The 27,990-nt window shown below is 43.6% G+C and overlaps 1 protein-coding gene across 1 annotated transcript in view; it reads right to left on the bottom strand.

Annotated features, from left to right (window-relative positions):
* ASAP2 (ArfGAP with SH3 domain, ankyrin repeat and PH domain 2) overlaps nt 1-27,990 on the bottom strand; it is a 144,031-nt gene that overhangs the window by 8,735 nt on the left and 107,306 nt on the right. Inside the window, exons 13-22 of the mRNA XM_015412136.1 lie at nt 25,486-25,534; nt 23,998-24,164; nt 22,468-22,601; nt 21,438-21,532; nt 18,710-18,899; nt 17,054-17,139; nt 16,802-16,917; nt 15,151-15,218; nt 12,181-12,294; nt 8,614-8,866 (exon numbers count right to left, since the gene is read on the bottom strand). Coding sequence (XP_015267622.1) covers nt 8,614-8,866; nt 12,181-12,294; nt 15,151-15,218; nt 16,802-16,917; nt 17,054-17,139; nt 18,710-18,899; nt 21,438-21,532; nt 22,468-22,601; nt 23,998-24,164; nt 25,486-25,534 — 1,272 coding nt within the window. The remainder of the gene's footprint in view (nt 1-8,613; nt 8,867-12,180; nt 12,295-15,150; nt 15,219-16,801; nt 16,918-17,053; nt 17,140-18,709; nt 18,900-21,437; nt 21,533-22,467; nt 22,602-23,997; nt 24,165-25,485; nt 25,535-27,990) is intronic.

Genomic DNA, 27,990 nt, shown 5'->3' with positions numbered 1-27,990 from the left:
TTTAAAGCAAGTGCTAAGCAGGACAGCTCAGAAGTCCCATTTTTTTCAATGGGGTTTACTCCCAGGAAGTGTTCTGAGGATTTCTGACACTGCGTTAAGCAAAGCCGGCTGCATCTGCTCCCAGCTTTCAGCTCCACCATCCCATCATCTGTTTCCCCTTCATCTGCTGTGAGAAGCAGGATTGGCTGCACATCTGATACAGCAGGCAATGGAAGGGAAGGGGGGGGATAGATGATAGGATGGGTGAGCAAGAACACACTGCATCAGGAGATTTAAGCCATGTAAGGTTTGACAAGACTAGAAAGAAGTCAGAAATAAATATACACCAGCAAACTAATCTCTTCAACTCCAGTGACTAAACAGCACCGAAACAGTATTCTGCTGGCAAATAGTGAAATCATGGCTCAGTTCAGACAGAACACAAAATCATGGTTTACTTCGAACTATGGTTAGTCTGCAGGCAATCATTCAGTCCTTGATCAGAACAGAGGTCCATCAGTGGCTATTAACCACAAGGTATAGATAGGGGCTCTGGGGCAAGTGATGCTCTGTCTTCTTGGTGCTTGGGGAGGGGGGAGTCAACAGTGGGAGGGCTTCTACTGGTGGACCTCCTGATGGCACTGGTATTTCTGGCCACTGTGTGACACAGAGTGTTGGACGGGATGGGCCTTTGGCCTGATCCAACATTGGCGTCTCTTATGTTCTTATCAATGCACGTTTCATCACCTTTACTCTTTCTCCAACCATCCCACAGAGATCAGGCTGAGATCTAAGCCTGCCTTTGAATTGAGGACAGTACTAAGGAAAAAAGCCAGGAAGTCCATATTAGAGATAGGCACGAATTCGGAAAATGGGAGTTTCATCCTGATTTGTGGTTTGTGGGGTCTCATGAGGTTTGTCACATGATTAAATGCCCCCCATGGGCTACAGAGACCAAATTGCTGCATGTATCTAGCTGACCCTCTTCTACCTGCCCCCAAGTTTGGTGAGGATTGGCTGTGGGGTAGCTGAGTAGCAGCCCTTCAAAGCAGGTGCCCCCAGGAAAATGCTGACTGGGGAAATCACAGCTGCAGGTGCAGGAGTATGTTGAACAGACCCCTTGCAAGCTAGAGGCATCAAATGTACAGAGGAGCTCCCTGGGCTTCCCCTCTACCTCCCCTTCAAGTTTGGTGAGGATTAGTTGTGGGGGGTGAGTAACAGCAACCCAAAGCAGGTGTCCCCAGGAAAGTGCTCTCTGGGGAAATCACAGCCACAGGTTCAGGAGTGTGTTGAACAGACCGCCTGCAAGCCAGAGGCATCAAACTCAAAGAGGACCTTCCCGGGCTGCCCCTCTACCTGTCCTCCAAGTTTGGTGAGGATTGGCTGTGGGGGAGCTGAGTAGCGGCCCTTCAAAGCAGGTGCCCCCAGGAAAGTGCTCTCTGGGGAAATCACAGCCACAGGTTCAGGAGTGTGCCGAATGGACCCCCTGCATGCTAGAGGCATCACTCTCACAGCACACCTCCCCGTGATGCCCTTCTACCTGCTTTCCAAGTTTGGTGAGGATTGGCTGTAGGGGGGCTGAGTACCGCCTGCCTCCTCCTCATTGACATTGTTGCTGCACATGGGCAATCCTCCTTGGGCCCGGGAGGTGGTCACCCTCCCCCCACCCTCTGGTGACAGGGTTTTGGCGGGGCTGCCACACTCCCCCTTGTGCCTGAGAGGCAGTCACCCAGCTGTGGAGATGGACTGTAGGGGCAGCCAACCCTTCTCCTTGGGCCCGCCCGCCTCCCCTCGTGATAGCATTTGGGGGGATGGCCTGTGATACTCCCCCTTGTGCCTGGGAGGTGGTCACCCAGTTGTGGAGATGGATTCTGGGGGTGCCAACCCTCCTCTTCGAGCTCGAGAGGTGGTCACTCCCCTGCCTCCCTCTGGTAAAAGAGTTTTTTTTGGGGGGGGGCCTGCCACACTCCCCCTGTGCCTGGGAGGCAGTCACTTGTTTGTGAAGATGGGTTCTAGGTGTGACCAGCTCTTCCCCTCTGAACTGGGAAGCAGTCATTTGCCTGCCTTATCATTGTCAAGATGGCTGTTGTAGATGGGGAAAGCTTGGGTGCAATTAAACAAGCTCACTTGTGCAGGTGGAGTTTGATGAGGTAGAGCAGTGATGGCGAACCTTTTAGAGACCGAGTGCCCAAACTGCGGCCCAAAACCCACTTATTTATCGCAAAGTGTCAACATGGCAATTTAACCTGAATACTGAGGTTTTACTTTAAAAAAAACAACCCATACATTAACTTAAGATGATCCAAACAAAGTAAGGAAAGCAATCCCAAATGCTTTCATTTACTTAAAATTATTTGGCAGAGAATTCGACACTTTTATGATGGTCTGGGCCTAGCTGGGGCGATGGCACGCGTGCCCACAGAGAGGGCTCTGAGTGCCACCTCCGGCACCCGTGCCATAGGTTCGCCACCACTGAGGTAGAGGTTTGCATAGGTGGATGTCAGTCCATGAAATGAGTGTTGTGCTATGAGGTAGTTTTTGGTTCATGAAATGGGTGTTGTGCTATGAGGGTTTTGTATTAGGGAGGAGGCTGAAAGCACCAATTCCTGTTGGGACACAACTCATGAGGAGCAGGTGTTCACAAATCCCAGGGAGATGGAGTGTGGGTCCTCAGCCGAGGAACTCAGCACCTAAGACTCTATGCTTGGCGTTGGCAGAAGGAGAGGTGGTGGTGCAGGGCCCTGAGTCCACCAGACACCTATGGAGACGCAAAACCTTAAAAGATTGGGGGGGGGCTGGGTGCAAGGCTGGAAGTGATGATTCTTGGGGGGACAGATATGGTGAAGAGATGTGTGTGGACAAGGGGGCTGGAAGCGATGATTCTTGGTGGGACAGAAATAATGAGGAGGCAGATGTGGACACGGGGAGGCTGAAAGCGATGATTCTTGGAGGAAGAGAAATCATGAGGAGGCAGATATGGACAGGGAGGCTGGAAGCAACAATTCTTGGGGGAGGAGGAGGTGTTTACAAATCCCAATGGGGGTAGTGTGGTGGAGCAGCCCTTGAGCATGAGGGAGAAGGTCTTTTTAATGTGGAAACAGAGCCCTGGATGAGAGTGGCCACAGCCAGAATCCAACATCTACAATGGGGCGGCCGAGTGTGTGAAAAAGCAGCCCCTTGAACCAAAAGGATGACACACGACCAAGTCCTAAAGGTAGTCCCGGGAAAGAGTGGCAACACTCAGAATCCATCTCCCCAACAGGGTGGGCTAGTGAGTGGCAGAGCAGCCCTCAAGCTGAAAGGAGACCTGCCAAGTCCAAAACAGACTCCAAGAAGCAGCCCCAGACATGGAGGTGTATGTGGACAGGGGGAGACTGGAAGCATTGATTCTTAAGAGGACAGTAATCATGAGGAGGCAGACATTGACATGGGGAGGCTGGAAGCGATGATTCTTGGGGGGACAGATATAGTGAAATGTGGATGGGGAGGCTGGAAGCAACGATTTTGGGGGGGCAGAAATCGTGAAGAGGTGGATGTGGGGAAGGGGGGGGAGACAGGGGTCCTGGATCTTTAATCCACAAGGCCCAGAGAGGGGTAGCCCAGCAGAGCCATGTTGACCTTGAGGAAGGCCAACTCATCCATGGTGGGGGCTGAGGATGTCTCCTAGGTAGAAGAACACCCGCTCACTCTGGATACTGGTGGGAGGGCAGGAGAGGAGGTTCATGGCCACACAGGACAGGTCCATTTTTTTCCCTGAAGCTTTTTTGTTTTTTTCCGAAAAATTGGAAAAATTGAAAAAAGAAAAGAAAAGAAAAGAAATTGATTATGGAATGTTTTATTTTAACATGATAAATAAAATATTTTAAGACAAGGTGTTCAAATATTTTCCAAATCATTTCTAAAATATATAATGGTATCAGATTGATCTAATTTCTGTGCACTGAGGACAAGCAAGTCCTAGGTTACAAACTGAACTCTCCAATGCAAGAACAAGATGCATTTCTTCCTTTAGGAGGTGCGATTGTCAGAAGAAAATAAAAAGGTTTCAGTTTTGTTTTTGCATGTGGGTGGGTATTCTGTTTGTAATAATTGTTTGGGTACACTATATTTTTAATATGCTAGTTGTGATAATTTCATGCCAAGTAAAAATGTCCATAGTCATTTTTTATGTTCCTAAAGTAACAGAATGACTTTCAATCTAGAAAAGACAAAAGAAATGCTAATGTAGCATTTTTTTCAATTTTTCCGAAAATTTCCGGTTTCCCCCCGAAAAAAACCGGGGAAAAAACGGATTTTTTTCCGAGCTTCAAAATTTCCGGAAATTTTACATCTCTAGCTTTGCATGACCAGTACTCCAGAGGACTGTAGTCAGCAGGCTTGGGGGGCTCAGCAAGGTAGTCCCTCACCATCACCTCCGCTGAGTCCTCTGCCAGGGCACGACTGGCCTCCCCAATGCCACCGACATCCCAGCTCACCACTGAGGACCAGTACTGGGGATCCTCCCTGGTTGGACTCTTGGAGGTGCTGGGCTGCTCCTCCTCCTCCTCTTCTTCCCCCTTCAGGCCAGAAGCTTAGCCACTGTGGTATGGTGCTGGGCTGAGAGGACTGATGGAGGGGTGGACTAGAGATGGGAGCAGCCCCAAGGAGTTGGGATGTGGAGGTGTTTCCCCACCACCCCTTAATTCACTCTCAGAGGCCTCCTCCACAAACAGTTCTAGCAACTGCTCTGGTTTTGGCAGTGCTAATAGCTCTTCTTCCTTCAAGTCCATCCCCAAGAGCACAGTGAGCAACAGAGGTTCTGCCTCTGAAACCCCTGGTGACACCCTAGTACAGCTGGGCACTAGTGGGCTAGCAGGACAGGCTTGTTCCACAGGGACGGGGCCTGTGGGATCAGGGGTGGACTTCTTCCCCTGTGACAAGCCCTTCTGTCCACCACTCTCCCCCTCATGGCACGAAGGAGGTTAAATTACACTCTTAATTAGGTGGGAGGGTAGGTCCTCAGCCGAGGAACTCAGTGGCTGAGCCCCTCTGCCTGACTGTAGCAGAGGGACAGGTGGTGGGTCAGAGCCCTGAGCCTACCAGACACCACCCCAGCCAGGGACAGGTGTTCAAAACTCCCACTGAGGAGGACTATGTGGGTTCTCATCCAAGGAATCCACTGGATGCAATAAATAAATAAATTCTGCTTCCATAGAGCTAAATGGGAGCTCTCTTGTGGCAGCCAGAGCTGCCTGTCAAGCTTTGGAGGGCCACTATTGGTGTTTCCAGGGCTGCAGAAGCCCATCTCCCCCCCCCTGTTGCTTTGACAATTAATTCATCAGCACCAGCATGTCTGGCTTACAAACCGCTACCATGGTCCATGAACCGCACAAACCTCCATGAAAAACATGGTGGTTCATGGGAGACAAAATCTCACGAACCAAGGCTCACGAACCACAAATTGGGCAATGTTCGTGACAAAATTAGGTTTGTGATGAGGTTTGTGCCCATCCGTAGTCCATATCCATACCACATATGAAACCATACTTAAAAGATTTAACTATGGTTCATATGAATGGACACAAACTGAACCAAAACCCAAAATTCGTGACAAATTTTGCCCTGTTCGTGGTTTGAGAACAGCAGTTTATGACGGGTTCAACTTCCATGAACTTTTAGAGTGGTTCGTGGATGGAGCAGATAGTGTGGGTTTAATGGGACTTTGAGTCCATTTAAACCCCTGCTTTCTGTTCCCCACAAAGCCACAAAAACAGCTCAGCTGTTTCAGGCTGTCTTTGGCAGTCCCTTTAAACTTTAAAATGACTGCAGAAGGGAGCCCAAAAAACAGGTATGCATTGGGGTGGCGTTCCCGCCACACTGTTCGTTTGGGCTGTCTTCTGCAGTCCCCTAGACCTTTCGTGGTCTGCAGGACCACGAACCACAAACTGAACCGAACTGCATTTTCCCAGTTCGTGCCCATCCCTAATGGTTAGTAAATAGGCGTCAAACCATGGTTTCCGATTCAAGCCTGACAGACTCCAACTAATACCAGCACACAGAATCAACATTAACCATAGCTAGTTTAATGTAACTATGGTTTTGTGTGACATCTGAATGAAGACAATAGCTATAATACTAAGAAGAAAGACTGAAAAATTAGTGACAAAGCAAGAACTAGGACAGTGTATGATGAGAGGAAACATTAGCCAAAGAAGACAAGTTACTCTGCTATGCAAGTCACTGAGAAGGAAGAGAATCATTTTTTTGTTCCTAGCTGAGAATTTGCTCTTCCCAAGTGACCAGTCTTTCTTCTTTTTCTTCACTGCTCTCCTTGAATTTTATTCAGATTGTTTCTGTAGCTACAATGTAGCTATGAAGTGTAACCATTCTCTCATAGGTCCACATGTTTTGTAATGCCATATTCTTATCAACTGCGACTGAATGCTTCATAGACGTCGGTGAAGAAAGATTTGAAGAAAATTAACTGGCATGCAGATTAACCACAGATAAAAAGTGTAAGAAACTCTAAAGTTTTAAATTGCTGATTTCTACTGCAGCTGCAATCTGTGAATGGGACTTCAGTGCAAAATTTACTGTAGGCCACATATATTAAATTCCCTGATGAAGACGATGCATTTATAGTAATTCTCCAGTTGACTGTGGTATTCAGTGAAGAAAAAACACTACTGATCATGCAAACATTTTGACCATTTGCATTTTAAAAAAAATTGTCTTTCACCATGGAAAGACACCAAATTATAAGAAGAAGAGTTGGATTTATACTCTGCCCTTCACTTGGAGTGGCTTACAATCACCTTCCCGTCCTCTCCCCACAAAAGACACCCTGTGAGGTAGATGGGACTAAGAGAGCTCTGAGAGAACTGTGACTGACCCAAGGTCACCCAGCTGTATGACTACCTTCAAGCATGCGTTCAAATGGCAACTTAGCTTTGGATTACTGAAAAGCCGTAAGCAAGTAAATACATCAGCCTCAGCACCTTCTATGAAGTAATAATAAAACCTCAGAAACTGATGCAAGAATAAGTGAGGAATAAAAATGCTGACATTCATTTTGAAACCTGGAATAGCTTATAAATCAACATGAACAATAAACATGCCTCATCCTGGCCTTGAAGAGCTATAGGCTGGATCCGACAAACTACAAGCAAAATGTGCTCACAAAGACAAATCTTTCCTGCCTTCCGTTCCCCTGTGAGCCCCCAAAAGTTGATGTTTGGGGTTGGGGAGCCTTGTGGACAGAATGCCATGGGACATGGGAGCTGCAGTAAGAAGGGAAGACATTGGATTTACCTCCCTCTTCTGACAGCAAAGGAAGCTTGGAAGAGCAAACCTTCCACCCACACTATAGCAAGAGGGACAATGTTTCTCACTCTCCCTCCCCACTGCAGCCCTCCAATGCCACATGTCATTTTGTTCTGCTGATTGACAGTGTCACTTTTGGAGGGGGGGATAAAGGGGGATGCTATAGGAAAGGGAAAAGTGTGGAAGACCCGCCTCTGTGAGTTTTTTGCACTTGTTCATGTGAATGTGGTTAAAAGTGTTTAGCCGAGGCTTGCCAATTTAGAGTGTTTGTTGATCATGTAGAAGCCTTACTTTAGTGACAAAAAATGAATTGTTAATGGAATCTAGTTCTAGTTTCAATTGATATAATAAATGGTAGACTTTTGTTCAATATTCAATTATTCTATAATTTATTACGGACATGGACCAGCAGAATAATATAACATGGTTATAATAGTAATATATACTCAATCTTCCAGTCTTCAATATTGCAAATTAAAGATCATATGATGTAACTTATCAACACAGGGCTAGGAAAGTAGTTTGATGGTTACTCCCACATGCCAATCTTACAGGGCTCTTTTTATAGCAGGAACTCTTTTGCATATTAGGCGACACACCCCTAATGTAGTCAATCCTCCAAGAGCTTACAGAGCTCTTCTTACAAGGCCTACTGTAAGCTCTTGGAGGATTGGCTACATTAGGGGTGTGTCGCCTAATATGCGAAGGAGTTCCTGCAATAAAAAGAGCCCTGAATCTACTTGCAATGCTCAACTAACCTCAATTTTTCTGACATTTTCCCTTGGCACAGCAGTTACTAAACCTCACCTTAAATACTCAGCGAATGGAATGTTTGCTAAAAATACAGCTTGGCCACGCAGGGCAGGTCAGGCCAGAAGGCAGCCTTGCGTGACCAGTAGGTGGATCCTTGTGCTGGCAGAACATGCCCCGTTTGCCAGAGCAAAGCCTCCTTGCTCCAGAGGAGGCCTCTGCCATTAGTGGGATGGAGTTCTAAGATCTAGCTCCATGTACTGATTGTATTTCATGACTTCAGCCTTTCTTATTATGATGTTCCTTTGGTCATATATGTTGATTTACACGATTGATTAGCATGGGGAAAGTGCTTTGAATTACGCACACACACTTACTTGTATGTATGTATTAACAAAAAAAAACCACCTAGAAAGCAGAGGTGTATATCCCAAGTTAAATGGAGAAAAATCACATCAGTTTATATCGCCAATACCCACCTGGACCAAAGTGACTCTAAAATGCATCTACAAAGTGGAAGAAACAAGGTTTTTGCAGCTCCAAACCTATTAAGTGTAACAGCATCTCTACAGCATTTAGTACCTTTTCCAACATTCCTGGGAGGCAAGGGCGGTGCATTTGTGACAGAAGCCAGAGTCTGGGTGGGAGGAGGACTGCTGCTGAGTATAGCTCCATAGGTCTCGTTCTGCAAGAGGCTGGGCATGAAGCCCCTTTGCTTGTCCTTGGCTATGTTGGCAGCATCTCTTGCCAAAGATGCCACATTTGGCTGAAGTTGGCCAGATCCTAGCTGGTAGAAACTGACAGGCCTGTCCTCTCTTCGATTGGGGCTTGGTTGCTTTAAAAAAAAAAAAGAATGGAGAAAGAGAGAGACACACATGGGCATGTATTTCAAGCACTGAAAACACTTCTGACACAGACCAAAACCACAGAAATCCAACACACCATCAAATAAGACCACGTGGTGGATCCTGTGGATCCATTCCAGTAAAGGCAGGTGCCTTCCCCCAGTGCAAGGAGCCTTCCTTTGGTGTAAGACTAGGCTTGCCAGTTCCCAGGTTGGGGTGGGAGGTTCCCCCTATTTCTGGGGCTTCTCCCCACTGCCGGCCAGCTGGCTGGCGGGGGAACCCACCCCCAAACAGCCACATCCCCGGATGACGACATCATCCGGAAGTGACATCATCACGCTGGGGACATTGCGCGGGCACAGTCTGGTTTAAGGGCAAAACTCTATCATTTTAAGCTGGTTCTACCACAGAGTTTTGCCCTTAAACCAGAGCATCTCCACGCGACATCCCTGGCTTGATGATGTCACTTCTGGGTGATGTCATCATGTTGGAGACATCCTGGAATGCCCCCCAAATCCCCCCATCAGAGGGATGAAGGGACCTGGCAACTCAGTGTAAGTCACTCTTAGTGGAATAGATCTGCAAGATCCAACCCTATGTTCAGCCACTGAAGGCAGTATTTTAGGCAAATCTATCCCCAGTAAAGCCGTGCTTTACACATTGTCTGTGCATGTATTTCAAATGATGAGTTTGTGTTTAATTAGTCTGGAATAAAAGAAACAAATCTTCACTGGGGGTGTGGGGGGGAGGTATTTGTGAATTTCCTGCATTGTGTAGGGGGTTGGACTAGATGACCCTGGCGGTCCCTTCCAACTCTATGATTCTATGATTTTTAATAAAGATTCTCAGTAATAAAAGCAATTAATCAAAGCAAAACCACCATACCTCTCTATATGGAGAGGGAGTAAAACTAATTTTAAAAACCCAAACGTTATCATTGCGTAACCTTAGCATGCCCCCTTTCAAAAGAACTTTGGCTACTTTGCTTAAGAGGCTCACTTCAAAATGTAATGTTTTGCAGATTTAAAAAAATAAATAGAAAACTGTCCTTTTTGCTACAAAATTTAACAGGACCCAAGCCACATGCAGTAGCAACATTCAACTGTTCCTTCAGCATAACCAAGAGAATAGGGCTTAATCTTCTTTTCACAAGTCCCTGTAGCCTAGAAGCCTACTTATACAGGGTGAGTGGTGTAACACCTTTTTATTCTTAGCCTCACTACTGAGCACTGAGTATTGCAATATCATACAGTTTCCTGCTTAAACAGGTATCACTTGTCAGGCTTCTTCCCCAGAGGTGGAATACAGAGGAGTATAGGGAACACAGTTGCAGAATCTATTTTTTCTAAGGGCCAAACTATGGTTCAGACTGGCAGTTTGGCTCGATATATAGGCACATTTTACAAACGGATTAAATGGGTATGATCACATAGCCACATCGGTCAGGCATTCTGCGGACGTACTCACCCTGTCAGAGGACAACTTGGAGCTGGGTTAAAAGCCACCATCTCCGAAGTGGTGCTTTTGTTTCCCTGTGCATTCATTGCGCATGGCCGGATGTCTGAACACGGGGGAGTGCGTGCAGAACGGATTTGGCAGTGTGAACCTGCAGATCCATTCTGCCGCTACGGAGGCAGTTTTTAAAAAGAATTGCCTATGTGCAGATGCATGTGCACTACACACACACATGGTTTTTGGAATTTTTTTGCAGTTCGCTCCATGGCTGAGGCGCCACAATGTGGATGCTTTACCACGGGATGTCTCGGTGGGTAACCCACAGCAGGGTGTGTTGTGTGGCTGATATATCCCACTACACTTTAACCCGGTTCAATTAGAGGCGGCACCATATCGCGCCAAGCCGCCAGTGCGATCACAGTCTATATGTGACAATGGAAGCGAGCCCAACCTGTGGCCTCCAACACAATTTTAGAGAAAAATTAAGCCTTTTAAACATTGCCACAAGGCACGCTGTGGCAGCACCAGATGATTTAATTCCCCCACCCACACGCTTTTTCACGTGTCCCCACCCATACACACACACCATATAGCACCCATTCACTCTCAGAATAGGAGTGGAATACTAGTGTTGTAGAGCACTGATACAGGAGTAAATTACCGCCGTGCTGAGTATAAATATGACCACACACTTCTTGACCTTTGGCAAACAGAAAGAACAGTATTCAGAAATTAAAAATCCACTCACTAGCATGCAAATGTAGAGAGGTAATAAAAAGGGGGAAATTACACAATAGCTGCTTATAATATAAAAACAAACAGCCACAAATCTCTTCTGCTCAAAACACTACTCAATAGAAAGTAGCCATGTAATAGATGATCCAGCAAAAAATATAAAGATACTGTTAAGTACCCTTCTTGGTAAGTGCCCATTCCTGTCCCTGAAGTGTACTACAGGAGTAGAAAAGAGCAAGAGTCCAGGAGCACCTTAAAGACTAACAAAATTGGTGGCAGGGCATGAGCTTTCATCAGTCACTGCTCACTTCAGTGACTCATGAAAGCTCATACTCTGCTACAAATTGTGTTAGTCTTTAAGGTGCTACAGGACTCTTGCTCTTTTCTACTGCTACAGGCAGACTAACATGGGTCCTGGTCACATGGGCCGGAAAATGCCGGGTGGGGGGGAGCGTTGCTGTTCGCCCCGAAGCAAAGTAACGTGTGGCAGCCTGATCACATGTCCCGTCGAGGTCCCGTGGTTAGGCCGTTAGGTGCCGATCACACGGCTATCCTGCAACACGGCAAAGAAGCAGCGCGGCGCGATCACAAGGCAATCGCTAGGCACCGCTTCTGTGGCAAACGGGATTTTTTTTCCAAACTGAAGTTTGCGCATGCGCATGATTGTTTGTGTGCATCCTGTGCAGACTAAAAAAACCCCCACACATCTGCTGTTCGACGGGACATGGACAGGCGCCGGATGCTACGGGATTCAAGCGGAAACACGATCAGACGCCCGCCCTTGCCTCGCATTTTCCAGAAACTAGTATATCGTATGTGGTAGTTTTTTACTCCGCATCTTCGGCGAGAAGCCACGGGTTAGTCACAGGTATACTACGCTTCCCAGATGTTGCGGTGTGATCGCGCACCGAAAATCCACCTATCATCCGTGTCTTTAGCGTGGCAACTTCTCAGGGTGAAGGGGACTATGGCTACCTATCTTGTACTACAGGGACAGGAATGGGCACTTATCAACAAGGGTACCAAATAGTATGTTAAATGTTCCCTTTAATCTGAGTAATCAGAAACCTTTAAAGCTGGCAGGCCACTGAAGCCACGCCATTCAATCACTCACCTGTAACTTTTCATCCACATCGTCATCACTTTCATCCAGGTCTTCATGAAGTAGCCGCCATTCGTATTCTACATGAACATGGGAATTAAGTCTTCCAGCCAAGGCCTGGCCTAGCTAAGGAACCAAAGTTGGGCATCATGAGGCAAAGCAGAATGTCAGTCATGAAAATACCCATTTCTTAACCTGGTTCTTTTCTCCACTTGCCCTGCCCCCCTTTCAGCAGAAGATAATGCCAAAGAAATGTTAAAGGCTTATATAGCAGTTGAGAAGGTGTAGTCTTGAATCTGCACAGCAACCTCCCCCCCCCCCAAAAAAAACCCCCAAACCCACACACATTCAGTTAAGAAATTATCACATTTCCAATTAATTTTGCAGGAGGTGGCAAAAAAACGTAGGTAGCAACTTAGATGATTCAGCATGGAAATTTATCTTCACTCATGGTACTACCTTTACAATTTGCCTCTCTTTAAAGAAAACCTGTTGAAAATGATTTACAGGTGGCATTTAATTCCTTTAAAATTGGCAAAGATCTATAAGACTGGTACCAGCATATGCTGGTTCTGTAAAGAAGGCAAGGCAGATTTCTTTCACATGTGGAGGGCATGCAGACGTGCCTCCAGCTATTAGAAACAAGTGGTAAAAATTATATCAATTAGGTTAGAAAAAACAAATCCCCCATAAACCAGAGACTCTGCTGCTGAATTATCTACCTGATATCCTCAGAGATCAGCAAATGTTTGCCTTACATATGGTTATTGCTGCCAAACTGGTTTTTACCAGGCAATGGAAACTAAAAAATATCCCTAAACTACAAGACGAGTTATTGAAAATCTATACTTTAGTGAAATTAACAGCTTATCAGAGATACATATAGAGTAGACCTTTTATGGTCAAGAGTGATACAAAGAATGGAACTTGCAAGTATATAATTGGAATAGTATTACTATTGTCAGTTGCTGGTGAAGGATTTTTATGTCCATGGAAACAAGACAAAAGGGGGTTTAGATGGGCAATGTATCTTATGAACATTTGGTATTTTTTATATATATATCTGTAATTTGTTTATTTTTTAAAAAAAGAAATCACATTCCCCTGTAATATTCTTCACATAGTGTAAATGAGAGTCACTTCTAGAGTTAATAAAAGGAACCCTGGCTAATTATTTCAGCTCTTGGATTCTTAGGAAGATAAGAGACACATCTGGAATTCCATGGTCCAGCCCCTGCTGAAACAGCATGACTGAATGGTCTCCCAAGTAAAAAATGTTTCAAAAGCCCAGCCCACCCACAAGTCTAATAGTGTAAAAAGCCTGTGTTGAAATTAACTATGAATGGCATGAGCTCATAGAACAAACTTCTCTCACTTCCTCCACAGCCAACCAAGGGTCCTGAAAGAGTTGCTCCTGAAGATCGGGGGCTCTTGGGGACAGAGCTGGGTGTATCACAGGGGCTGAGGCTTGAGGGGTTTTTGAGAGAAATTAGCTCTGTCTTCTTTCTCAGCTACAGATTCAATGAATAGGCTCAGACATTCCACTGAAGCTTCCTATTCATCCCCTTATTCCAAGGGGCTGTTGTGAAGACAGACAGCATTAGCTTACACACCTTTCCGCTGGAGCAAGGATCCTTAGTTAATGAAAAATAGTCATGGGATCCATCCCATTATTTCCTGATTATTCGCATTTTGCCAAAAAAAGAAAAAAGAAGGATGTGGGCACAATTTGGACACATATATGTTATGTTTAGGCATAAAATGTAAACTGGGAAATGATCTAAGCCAGTGGTCTTCAGTGTCTCCAGGCAGTGACCCCCTTTTATCCTTAGGTAGCAACATGGGACCCACTGACCTTCAAGCACATGACATCACAGCCATCTCACAGGAATAGAAGCCAGAATCTGAATCGGACTGTGCTAAGAAGGAATACTTTCTTACACTGAGAGACCTCTTGTTGCCATCCTGCTGTTCACCTCAGAGTGTGTGTGCGCGTGTGTGTGCAGAGAATCAGGAGGCGTGGCTTGCTCTCTATGTATGAGTTCTTTCCAGCAGGAGGGGAAATTGTGGGAAGATGGCTGCCAGTATATAAAATCTAGGCTGAGTGTCTCTGTCTCTCCTGCTGCAGATATTTAAAACTTGGGTGTGGCCAGAGGCAGGAGTCCAAGGGCCCTGGGCTCTTAGTTCATGGCTTTGGCCTTGATAGACTAACCTGCTGGACAACAGCCCCGTACATTTTGTGACTTTTTGCTTTTTGTTTGCATTTCTACTGTGTCTTTTTAAAAATTTGTTTAAATTGTATTTACTGTAGGATGTTTTGGGTCCCTGCTGGGGAGAAAATCAGGATAAAAATTCACTAAATAAATAACTAGCACAAAGTGCTTCCAAAAAGCAGAAAATGACAGACTCTCCATAAGGGCTTCTGACTCAGGGGTAGAGGTGTGCATTTGGCATAAACCGAGCCAAAAAAGTACTTGGTGGTTTTTTTGAGGAGAGGCATCAGAAGCTATGCTGCAAATTTGGTGACTCTACCTCAAAAAACAGCCCCCCCCAGAGCCCCAGATACCCCCCCAGCTCAATTCTTCATTATAGCCTATGGGGACCATTGACTATAATGGTCTCATGGGGTATAATGAAGCCGGAAAAAAATGGCTTTCCCGAATATTTACCGAATCTGAATACTATACCAGTATTGGGATTAGGAAATACCAGGAAATACTGATATTTTTCGGGATCAATATACCCGAAACTGAAAAATACCAATTTTTTTGCACTCCCCTACCCAGGTGATGGGCTCCTTTACTCTCCTGAGAGTCCCAACTCTTGGGCGGAAGACCACCAGCTCTAAGTAAACAAAGATTTCTTCTTTTAGGAAACCTTTCCCATCCTTCTGAATAAAACAACACAGAAACCTCACTGTACGTAAACTAGATTAAAAGGAACAGTTCTCCTTTTCAGAACACAGTAAAAAAAATATCTTACCAGCTCCTCACAGCGTGTATGTTTTAAGCGTTTCGCTATATCAAGTGGCGTCTCTCCAGCTTCATTAGCTGTAAATCAATGGAGGGGGAAATGTTACGTTCTTTTTTGAAACCTTAATGCATGTTACGATAACTGAGACAGCTTTGGAATGGGAAGAGAATGAACCAAACAACAGGTACAATCCAGTCAAAAGAGAAGCACTTTTCAGTGCTGATGACAGGACAGTTTAGCAAGTACATCTCATGGAAAATGGAAAATACTTTGGTGGTAGAAAGTGCCATCAAGTCACAGCCAACCTATGGGGACCCTGTAGTGTTTTCAAGGCAGCAGACGTTCAGAGGTGGTTTGCCATGGCCTGCCTCTGTGCAGCGACCCTAAAATTCCTTGGTGGTCTCCCATCCAGATACTAACCAGGGCTGACCTAGAGTTGCCAAGTCCATCTTCCACCCCCAGGGGGCGTTCCTGGAGGGGGCGGGGCATCCCCGACGTGATGACGTCACGTTGGGGATGTCCACCGCCCCCCCCGCCCGCGTGCCAGATCTCTAGAAACAGCAGTTCCCTGCACTTAAAGGAGCCGGCGTTTCCCTTTTAAGTGCAGGAGCCGGCGTTTCCCCTTTAAGAGCAGCCGCGTTTCCCTTTTAAGTGCACGAAGCTGGCATTTCCCTGCAAGCCTGATCTCAAGCGGCGATCGGGCTTGGGAGGAAACATGGGTTCCACACACTTAAAGGGAGAGAGAGGGGTGGCTGTGGGTGTTGGGGGTGGCGCTTCCCCCGCTGGCCAGAAAACGGGGGACCCCTGGCAAACCGGGGGGGTTGGCAACCCTAGGCTGACCCCTGCTTAGCTTCTAAGATCTGATGAGATCAGGCTAGCCTGGGCCATCCAAGTCTGGGCAAAAAAATGCTGTAATATATATAAAAAGTATTCTGTTAGTTTAGCTGAAGTTTTTGCTCCAGTGAAGTACTAGCAGTAGCTAGCTGTTTCTTTCCTCATTGGGTCAATTCAGTATTTACCATATAATAATGCCTCACAGAAACCAAGAAAAGTCCATAAAATAATCAAAACTTGGGTATATTAATGATCTTCATTCAAAGTACTGCCTGCAGATAAATGAACTATTCTATATTACACAGGAAAGAACTCTCTGTTGATTGTAAGCCTTCATTAGTTGTTTTCCTTTGTAAGCTCAACAGGTGCTTTATGGGCTTTTTTAATATTGATCATTTATGTTGCTGTTTTGATGATTTTAGAGTATTGTTTTTTATCATAGCCTTAAGCTCCGAAGAGACAGCATATAAAGTAACCAACTAACTAAATAAATCTATCCTGCAAATAAGCTTATATAAAGCCCATCAAAGTAGAGAAAAAGAAGAAGAGATTTGATTTATACTTGGCCCTTCACTACCCGAAGGAGTCTCAGAGTGGCTTACAATCCCTTCCCCTCCCCACAAAAGACACCCTGTGAGGTTGGTGGGGCTGAGACAGCTCTCTCAAGAACTGACCATGAGAGAACAACTCTGAAAGAACTTATGACTAACCCAAGGTCACACCAGCAGCTGCATGTGGAGGAGTGGAGAGTCAAACCCAGTTCTCCCAGATGAGTCCATGCTCCTAACCACTACACCAAACTGAGGAACCCTCTTTCCCCTTTTACCTATTTCAATGGAAGCTTTCCCTCTCAGCAATAGTTTGAGGCACTCAACATTATCGGTCAAACAGCAGTAATGGAGAGCTGTGCTGCCTTTGCACGTCTGCTTGTCGAGATTTCCACTGTACAGAAAGAGAAAGGTAATGGGCTCAGTTTACACTGGTCCAGTTCTCAATAGTCTGCTTCATATGAGATTCTCATACAATTATGTTTACATAATTTTGTGCACATAGTTTTGAAAACGGATCTTCTGCTCACCTATTCTGCACCAAGAAGTCCACTATGTGAAGCGAGGTTCGATCCACTGATCTTACTGCGAGATGAAGGGCAGTTTCATCTTGTTCCTGAAAATTGCATCATACTCATACAATGGTTTTTCTCGTTTTGGAAACATCGTATCCATGTGCCATGCATATTTATGCTTAAACTACGCTGAACAAATTCTAAAAAGCAGACTGTCGTATTTATATCCTATTCCAATCATGTGCAGTTCCAAAATGGGGCAAAAAATCCTTCCCCCCCCCACACATTTGGGAAAAAGACAGGGAGGCAGGAATGTGCTGCACCACTACGCAGTCCTAAACTGAATAGGGCCCCAGAGGATCTTTAAAATGCTGTTCTCCCCAGCTTCTTTGTGACTGTGGGGAAAGCAAATTGGGGAGCCTAGACCTGACTAGTTACAAAATGTAATATGGAGTTTCACCCTAAGGGACCAAGAGCTAATAAGGAGTTTCTTGAGTTAGATAAGGACTGTGGTGCTGGCAAAAAGGGGGAGGGAAATTGTTTCTCCCCCACCCCATGCTATTTCCTTGATCAAAACTTTCCCCCCAGAATTGTATTAGTCCAGGTAAAAAAGAAGACAGGGACTTTGCTCTATCCCTTTTTCTAGTTGGACTAATGGCAGCCCACAGACAGATTTCAGATGGGAAACAGCATGTGGGTAAAGAATTAGGCCTTGCTTTCCCAGTGCCATGGCTGAGTTGCCCTGTCCTATTCATCTTCTAATAAGAGAGATGGATGAGTTTCCTAAACCACAGATCTCTGCACATACAAACTAGGCTGCAGATATGTATCTGTGAGTGCAGTTTCTGTGTCTTGCCTGTCAAAGAACTGGCTGAAGTCGGCCTTTCTGAAGAATAAATTGGAAGTATGTAATAGTAGATACTTAACTAAAGAATGTCCAATGTTACGTAAATATATGTATTGTAACTAATATGAGTATGGGATGAAGAATTTAGGAAACTAAATGGAATTACATGTAACGGGTGGTACAAGACAATATGATTTCAGAATAGGAAGTAATCCTTGTTTATTAATCAAGTATAATAGGAGTTAGTGGATAAGCCAGAGAAGACTTTCTATTAATAAAGGGGGTGAATAATATAATAGACTGTAGGAAAATAAGATTAATTTTTTGTATTATTGTTCGCTATAGAAATTCATAAATTGTGAATTAAAAAAAAAAAGAACTGGCTGCCCATGGCTTGGGGAAGGCAACCATTCAAAATTTAGAAAGGGCCTCAAGTTCAAAATATTTGAGAAACCACACATATGCCATTAGATTGCATCTTAAGTCATAAATGTATTAAAACAAAACAAAAATCCTCTATGATTAGATTTCAGTAAGCATACATACATACATCTCCAGTGGAATTTCTGTGCAAACACTTTTCACTTATGTTTTAAGATATCTACTTTGGTGGTTGTTGGGGTTTTTTTTGCAACAGATGGGAGCGCTTTTAATTTTGATGTAAAACATTTCACTGGCATGTTTCATGTACCATCAACACTATATCATAGCAGGAGAGTGACAGTGAATTATCCTCAAAGGACTGCAAATTTATTTATGATTCCACTGTCATAAATAAAGAGTTCTACATTAATCAGTGATCTATGAAGGTTGAAAACACTTACATGTCCATTTGCTAGTGGAATTTTCTCAGTTAGATCCACACCATCAGCATATACTTGAAGCAGTCCAAAAATGTCTCTTGTTCTGACCGCTTCACAGAGACTTTGTAGCTTAGCTGCAGTGTCAGAGTATTTTTTCCTTGCATATTTTCTTTCAATATATTTGGCATTAATATAATCTTTTCTTGCATTCCTGGAACAAGGCATAGGATAGTTTATTGAAAGCTGGCATTACCTACTCAGATATTGTGTAGGGTGCTTCTAGAAATTGTTTGGGTTTCATTTTCAACATAATGCTTTCCTCATTCTCTGACATATATACAAAAGGCATTATGTACTTATGATCCTTTAACAAACCATTTAAATTACCTGATTAGACGACATAAGTGAACTCAACTTCTGTAAAATCCCTTCAGCTTTGTACAGCAAATCTGTACGATCATTTTACAAATTAAATTAAAACTAAGTGCAGGAGTCATTAAACTGATGCATCCTTCAATTCTTCTGAGGATAAACCTGCACTGAATCTTCATTCACTGTTCTGTTGCTGTTTTACTTTATTTAGCCCCTGGTCAATTGTTTAGATTTGCCGTCATGCATGATTTAAGAGAGGATCCATTACAGATTGCAGAGGATAAGCCGATCAAGTACGCTCCATCCAAAGCTACTCCTCTGGACTGTAGTCATTGTTTATCTAAAAGTCCTCTAAAAGCTGCAAGAAATTTTTAAGTCTCAAAGTATTCCTCTGAGTTTTTTTCTCTCTTCACAACAGCCATTTGACCATCCTTCCTTTTTGGTTGCAACTCCCACTCATTTAAATGGTTTCTCTGGTAATTTTTAACAGAGGTGACAAACAAGTGCCGATTGCTAGGAGGAGTGAAAGTTCACTGACATTAAAGATATGAAATCAAGCTCTTACTACCTCGACTAGGGTGTCTGTCACTTAGGTTGCGGTCACACGCACCAGAAAAAATGGGGGGGGGGGTGCGAGGGTATTTCCTCCGGAGGAATTTGACCCACAGTTGCACGATCACACCTCCCTTTGAAGCTGCAGGCGCAGTCCGTCAATGTGTGATCACATGCAACTGCAGGTGAGTCGTCTTTTTGTGTGTGCCGTTTCTTCCCCATGCATTTAAATGAGGGATCAATGAATCGCACCTCTGCACCGAGGGCTCCCTATGGAGTTTGCAATGATGCGCATACTGCAAAGGGGCGGGGGGACAATGGCACGGAGTTGGGATGGCCTGATCAGACCATCCCAACACCATGAGAGCACGCTGGAGCAATCAGACAGGGGAGAGTCCGTCTGTGGCCCATCGCAACCCATTTATTACTAGATTTTCCCCTGTGTCTTTTAACTCTGCTTCTGCGGCAGAGCAGAAAGGGTTGCTGATGGCTGCGGGCCGCTTCCCAGATGTTGTTGTCTGATTGCGCCCTTTAAATCCACCCGGCATTCACACCTATGTCAAGTCTAATTGTGTGTATGAATTGCAGCCTTACAGTGCTATCTTATGTGGAGTTACTCCAACCTAAACCTGTTCCTTTATGTACAGGACTACACTACCAATCACTTCAACAAATCAATGAATCAAGAGCCACACCATATTAAGTAGTTGTATTCTGTCATTAAGATGTCGTTTTTGTTGATTCTCCCCTCCCATTTCAGGTTTTGCAGTGGGCTGCAACTAAAGAGGAGGTGGGAAAATTCTGTTCCATGAGCAGAGCTCATGGTTGGTGGGACTGAAACCCCTGTGTTTCAAAATAATTTACAAAAAAGGGTGAATTCAACAAGAATAGAAATTTGGGTTCCAGTGGAAAGCCAAAGCTTTAAGTCTAAGCCTACATTTTCAGTTACCCTGCTAATGCTGCTGCAGTTTACTCATAAGCAGCAATTTAATTTATTTGGTCTTGACCATTCCCTTCCCTCCAGCTGCTTCTTTAAATCAAGTGAAGGAATTTTATAAAGGAACCTTTAAAATATACCACTGTCTGTGGACACGTGGAGGCTGTTTTCGATTCGCTTTCTAACAGCAACCATTTAAGTCTACTTTTTTCATTGAAACCCAGTTTTTAAGAAATATTGTGCATAGATATGGTTGCACATACATGCAGGTTCTTGGAGTAGGGGTCTTTATCAATTTAAAAAAGGTTTTTTTGGCTTCAAACCGGGGGGGGGGAGATTTCCATTACTTCTCTAACATTGGCACAAACAACATATTTAGCTCTGAATAACAAGATGCCACTTCTAAATGGTCTGAAGAGCACAGGGGGCTGGGGGGGGTGGAGAATCAATCTTCTTTGAAGAGGCTTTGTTTACAACCTCATCTTCTTGTTCTACGATATTCTCCAGACACTTAATTTAACCACAGGATGTCTATTTCTTTTTACTGACTATTTATTTATTTATTTCATTCCATTTATATCCCGCCCTCCCCGCACGCAGGCTGTTTTTCCAGAAACAGTTACTTTAATACTTCTTTTGATTTCTGTAGAACTCAAATATTGTATAGAAATATTATTTAGTAGTAGTACTGAGTATCCAAAGACATAGTAGTCCTCAACATCCCTGCCAATTCATACTGAAAATAAGACGTGTGTGTGAAAGCGCACATGCGTGTGAAGCTAAGAAAACAGCGCCTTGCCAAAGTTCTTGACTGGGGCAAGAGTTGAACTTATGCTTTTAGCCATTACATTACACCAGTTCTTCATACATTCCACATTTCACACTTACATATCACTGCTTGGATTCGGTTTGACTATCTCATCTGCAGGAAGGCAAAATTCCATAATTTCATTAAATCCTGCATTCCCAATATTCTTGGCGAGCTATTAAGATAAATACCAACAATTCAAAGGTTATGAAAGGGTAGTATGATGTGTTTTTAATTAGCATCAGACGTAGCATGGAGATTTTTCTGTCTAAATCACCTATGAATGGGCGAGAAGTGTTCTCATTTGTCCTACTAGCAAACCAGGTAAGTGTTAGTCTATAGATAGTCCAGTTATGATTTCCATCTAAATGTAAGGACAACAAGATTGCATTATAAAGCATTGCCTTAAGAAAATATGGTCTGAATTTTGTACAAAGAAGGCACCATAAATCCACTCCTTCATTGGGTTTTCATAAAACAGATAATTGCATATATGTGAATATGCAATAAGGGACGAGTTATACATTACAGCAGACATCCAGCTATCATCGAAAATCACTTTCCACATCATGTTCCTCCTTCACCTTCATCTGCACAACTAACACGTTATGTGCTTCCCTGCCAGGAGAGCTAATGGTGAGATGGGGTAGGGAAATGTATAACAGGACAACATTATGTTGCAGGGTAAGTGAGAAAACCTAACACTGGGAAAGTGAAGGAAATGCAATATACAGATGCAATTTTTTGCAGCAGTCCCATGTCTGAATAAAGTTTTAACTCCCCCCCGAGGGTCCACCTTTACTTCACTTTCCAGTACAAATCCTTAAGGCAAAGGTTAGCACAAAATCAACTGCTGAAATTCTGCACCTATAATGCACTACTTTAATCTCTAGGTTGTTTTTGCAAAAGCTGCTTTAACACACATCAATCCAATACATTTTATTCAGTGAAACTGTACTAGCAGAGCTGCAGTTGCATTAGAATCAATATTGTTCTATTGTACTTCCTTTAATGGATAACCAAGGGGTTCTTACAATTATACTGACTGGCAAGAATACACTGTCTAGACGCTCAGTCAACATTTAAATGATGGAAACATGTTCAGCTTACCAGCAGTTCAGATGTTCCCAGCACATCTAATGTGAGTGACTGCATTCTGGAATAGTGGACACCAAGCTCTCGATGGATTCCTGAGCACTCGATACAAGTTAAAATGCCCAGATTGGTTGAGAGCCATGTAGGGTCTGAAAAGTAAATAAAAAGAGAATGTAAGCTACACAAGGTAATGTATTCAGTGGAGTAGCTGTGCTGCAGTCACACACACTAAATAATCCAGTTTCAGTGCACTTTCCAACTGGATTTTTACTGTGTGAACTGGCAAAGTCCAATTCGAAAGTGTATTGAAAGTGGATTATTTAGTGTGTGTGATCGCAGCCTGAAGGTGACATGGCATCCACAGGGACCCTGCATTAGCCATTTTCTTGTGGATAGCAGAAATTGCCCCTTAGTAAGAGGACCAAGGGGCAAACTATAACTGCTGGCTCTGCCTCTGTTGGTCACCATACCACTCTAGGACCAGCCCCAGCTTCTTCCAGCCCCAAACCAAGCCTCTTGGCTATGTGCTTGGCTTCTTCTGCTTTCCTTTCGTCCTGATGGCTGGAGGGAAGATACCTGCTACCAGTCTTGGCTTTAAACAACTGGGACCATGTGATACTCCGAATAGGAGGGCACAGAGAAGGAGCACACGTGAGCAAATGACTGCCAACCTCACGATTTGCAGGGCTCCATTACAGAGCCACAACAAAAACAAAAACGAAATGGGGGGAAATATCAGTACTTGTCTGAATACATAGGGCAGGGGTGTCGAACTCATTTGTTATGAGGGCCGGATCTGATATAAATGAGGCCTTGTTGTGCCAGGCCATGTATGTCATAAAATGTAATGCCAGGTAGAGGAGATATAAACTTTATAAAGGACACAAACACAAAGGGGCTTTTTTTAACTTAAAATAAAAACATGCTTAAAACATTAGCACTCTTGCAATATTTTGTTTATTTAACAGTGTCTGATAACTGACACCTCTTGCTCTGAATTATTGCATCAAAATGTCTGTGCTGTTGCAGTCCTGAGTATGCTGTTCAGGTGTGTATCTGTAAGCTGCAAACCTACAATGACGCAGCAGCAGCAGAACTGGAAGAAGAAGCAGAAGACAGCCAATTCCACTGCAGGCCTGATAGAAGCTCTTCGGGGGCCTGATCCAGCCCCCAGGCCGCATGTTTGATACCCCTGCATTAGGGTGTTAGATTGATCTAATGGTATGAAATTACAGTTTCTTTGGGGTTTTTTGACACATTTGCTTCTGATTGTTATGTCTGACTATTGTACCTGCTTTATGTATGATTGGTGTATCCAATGTTATATGTACCCAATGTAATTTATTAATAGTTAAGTGTCGTAAATTTGCAACTGATACATCGTGACCCCTCATGGGGTTTTTAAGGCAAGAGATGAGCAGAGATGGTTTGCCATTGCCTTCTTCTGCATAGCAACCCTTATTAACTGCCACCTTTTGGGGGTGGGAAGAGATTTTTTTTTATTTTATCAGTCAAATAAATACTCCATCAGCACTGTACGGTCACCTTGTGCTCCGCAGTCACAGCACACGTCATTTCCAGGCATCCTCTGCACATCAGAGATGATTTCTTTTGTCAGTTCTTGGACAATGTTATTTTCTCCTGTGTTGTCATCGCCTTTGAATGCGTTATTTAAAGCTTCTTCTTTACTGTTCTGTAGCACAGATATCCAGCTACAAAAAGCAAAACATTCATATGTCTCTGCTTCAACTGTTCTAGTAATCTGGCTTCCTTGCTTTTTTCATGGTTTTTAAAATCATCTTTTGACAGAGGTTTGTTTTTGAAAATGTTTATAAAATGGATGATTTGTGTGTGTGTGTGTGTGTGTGTAGAATCACAGAAGCATAGAGTCACAGAGTGGGAAGGGGACATATAGGCCATCTAGTTCAACCCCCTGCTCAGTGCAGGATCAGCCTAGAGCATTCCCTGGCAAGTGTTTGTCCAGCAGCTGCTTAAAGACTGCCTCTGTGTGTTTGTGTGTGTTTGGGGGACAACCTGCAAACAAAATAATTTTGGCAGTAGTAAAGTGTATGGAGGTTCAGGAATAGATGTTCTGTGATTCAGTAGTTAGATTTAAGTCCAGGGCTGGTAAATCAGACACAAGTCATAATCAATGGCCACGCGATGTATAACAGACAGATTCAGCCCAAATTTTGGGGAGGGCGGTGTTCTTGTATTGTGTGCATGTGCATGCATGCCTGGAAGTCATGGTGACTTCTGGCAACCCAGCATGGAGGATGTTGAGAGAACTGGCTTGATACAGCCTGCCTCTGCCTCTCGGTCCTGGTATTCCAAGGAGGTCTCCCATCCAAGTACTTGCCAGGGTCAGCCCTGCTTCGCTTCTGAGATCTGACAAGATCGGGCTTGCCTGAGCTATCGAGGTCAGGGCCAGCCCAAAATTTCTGGCATACGTTGTAACCCCAATCAAGTAAAAATAAGTGTTTTCCAAGGGCTGGCTCCAATGCCTCCCTTCTTCTGAGAACAGCTCCTTCTGTTGGAAGAAGATTCTTTACTTAGTGGAAGGAACTCACTGGATCTATTCCCAAATGTTTGAGATTCAAAGGTGAAACCTCTCTCTCTCTCACTCAAAAATGTTAAATTGTAATCCAGATTTATATTAACTGAAGCTGAAAATCCCCCAACTGTTGAAACTGTAGGAGTGGGATATTTGCTGACTAAGCATTACAATCCCAAGGTTTCCTTTTTCTAAACACTACTACTTGTAAATGAACTAGAACTACTGAAAGCTGAATTGTCCAAGCTCCTCTGCAACACAATCAAGGCACATTTTCAAGTAGGAAGTAGCTATTTAATCTACAGAACACAACATTATCACTAGCAAATGAAAAAGCAATTATTACTCAAGCAAAATAGAAATGCAATTTACATTTGACATTTTAATTCTGTTTGCCTGGAATTATGTTTTAGATATGTTTTAATTGTGAAGGCCAATGGCCATGAGCAATAAATTCAGTTGATTGATGATTGACTTACATTTGACAATCCTGTTCATCCTCTGCTTGGAAATGATACGTTCTGTCATCTATAGAATAATAAATATTTCTAAAGTTGACCGAAAATAAACATGTAGATAATATATTTCATCAGACCATTTATGACAATTTCAGCGGTAACTCTCCTCTACTTAATACCACTTCTGGAAATGTAACTAGCACAATTTGTGTAACTAGACAATAAATTATACAGAGTTACAATCACTTATGTATAAAGATGCAGGCTACTTCAGTAAGGGGAAGACAGAGGAAGTTTCACTGTGCAATTGCCTTCCATAAAATCTTCTGCTGGATCCCACCGTATATCTTTTAATCGCCTTTTGCTTCTTTAGATCTCAGGAACCCTGCAGCCTGCCTTTTCCCTCTGCTCTCTTCTATGCTGCAGTTTGTAACTTTCCTTCATTCCCTTTGGCATTCCCTTTATTTCAGTTGCTGTCTCAAGGAAGTCTTCTCAGAAGCCCATATAAAAAAGTTCCAACGCTGTTCTCACATTAAAGGTGATTTTTTTAAAGCTATGACACATGGGACTATCCTAAAGTTACAATTCAGAGGATTGTACTTCAATGGACACCACTTGAGTCTTCCTAAGAAATAAGTGGCTTAAACCCTTCTGATTGACCGACAGACTAAATCATTTCCTACTGAGGAGACATTCATGTACAGTTCCATTTGGGCAGGGATTCAGGGTGGGAAGGGCCCTGAGTTGGTATACTGGCTCAAGCAATGAGGTGGCAGAGGTGGCTGCATACTTTCTTCTTTCCCGAGGCCTTAGGGTGCACGCAATCATGGGAAGCTGGATCTTCATTACAGTTAGTACGTGCTGAAATTTGATTTGTACATTACTTGAACAACATGAAATCTATGACAGCTTGCCTGCTTACCCAATACCTTTCTAGTAATATTTGAAGGAAACAATCACGTGGGCCAAACAACTTCCTTTCAAGTGCTGTCTCCGCAGGGAAAAGGTTTGTTAACTTGTGTTTGCATCAAAGCTATATTTGCAGGTGACAAACTCTTCAAATGTTTACCTTTATAAGCAAACAGCAGGGTTTGCTTTACACAATCTCACTGCATGAGCAGAACGCATTTACAATTACCCAGTGGGGTTGTCCCCCCCCCCCACAGATTTGTCCCCTTTCAGTGGTTTCTGGCTCTGCCCCACCTGCTCCAGAGGATTAGAAAAATATCTAGAAAATCCCTACTTTTGGAGGGACATGGGGGGGTACCAATTACTCTCCCCTCCTTATGAATGGAAGTGCCTTCTGCTCACACACTGGGATGTTTGGATCCCTTGTTATGAAGTTATATAATTCTGTTACAGCAATAAACTCCAAAAGACTAAGAATTTTAGATCCTAAACCAGAAACCACGCTTTAAGAGACAGGAGATATAAAGTGTTGTTCAAAACAAAGGAATGAAAGAAGACTGACAAAAACTGCATAAAAAGATAACGGAGGAACCTGTAGTCCTCCACAAGCAACAGGGAAGAATATTATAGGGATGATTCTTATGCTCAGTTGAGTTCAGAAAGGCAGCCATTTTGATTCCAGAATGGAAAATGCACAGGAATTGTGACCTGCATATATGGCAACTCTGTGGCAAGAAGCAAGGACCATACCATGCTATCTGCTAGTGAGGTACATTTCGGCAATCAACAGAGAAGGGACTGATAACAGAGGAGTGAGGTGAGGTGATTAGAAATGTTTTGACTTATTCAAGGAATGAATGGACTATGTTGAAGTAAGGATACTTTTGTATCCAGAAGAAAACTGAAGAAAAAGCATCTGTGTCAAAGGTATTATGAAACATGTAGGTAGATGGTAGGCATATTCAAGGCAAACAGGAAGAGAGAATGGCCCTAATACCCAGAGTAAAAATCGTGGTTTCTGGTTGAAAAAAGTATAAGGTATACCAGAAATTACACTCTGATCAAGTTGTTTTTGATTTGTGCTCAAATGAAACTGCGTACATTGAAAACATTTCTATCTTTATAAGAAAGGACAAAAACGAGCACTCTCTTTGAAAAAGGCAAAGTCCCTCATTGAAGAAAAACAGTACTTAAAGGTATGAGATAGGAAAGAGCATCATGGACAACTGACTAACATACCCTGCTTTAGAAGCCTATGCAGGATAGACTATTGCAGAATAAATTAATACAGTGTACAAGCAGATTGAGAAGGGGGACAGGATGTTCAGATAGTTATCCTTTGTATGAGAATAGATTAAAAACAGACCTTTGGCTACCTACCGTGAAAGGTCTTCTCCTCTGAGGAAAGGAAGACATCTTGTGGGTGGCAGGAAATTATTTTCTTCCTCTTCCTTTGTGATGTGGGACTACCTTTCAGGGAGGCAGGAAGTTAATTTCTTCCTCTTCCTCTGTGGCCTTCTCTCAGTTCAGGTAACTCTGAGAAGCAATCTCAACTAGAAAAAAATCTCTGTCCTACCCTCAATGTAACCATTATATAGAAACAAACTAGAACGTTAA

The sequence above is a fragment of the Gekko japonicus genome, unplaced genomic scaffold (genome assembly GCF_001447785.1).
Source record: "Gekko japonicus isolate JY-2015 unplaced genomic scaffold, Gekko_japonicus_V1.1 scaffold2123, whole genome shotgun sequence".
NCBI lineage: Eukaryota > Metazoa > Chordata > Lepidosauria > Squamata > Gekkonidae > Gekko > Gekko japonicus.
This window is presented reverse-complemented; position numbering and strand designations above follow the sequence as displayed.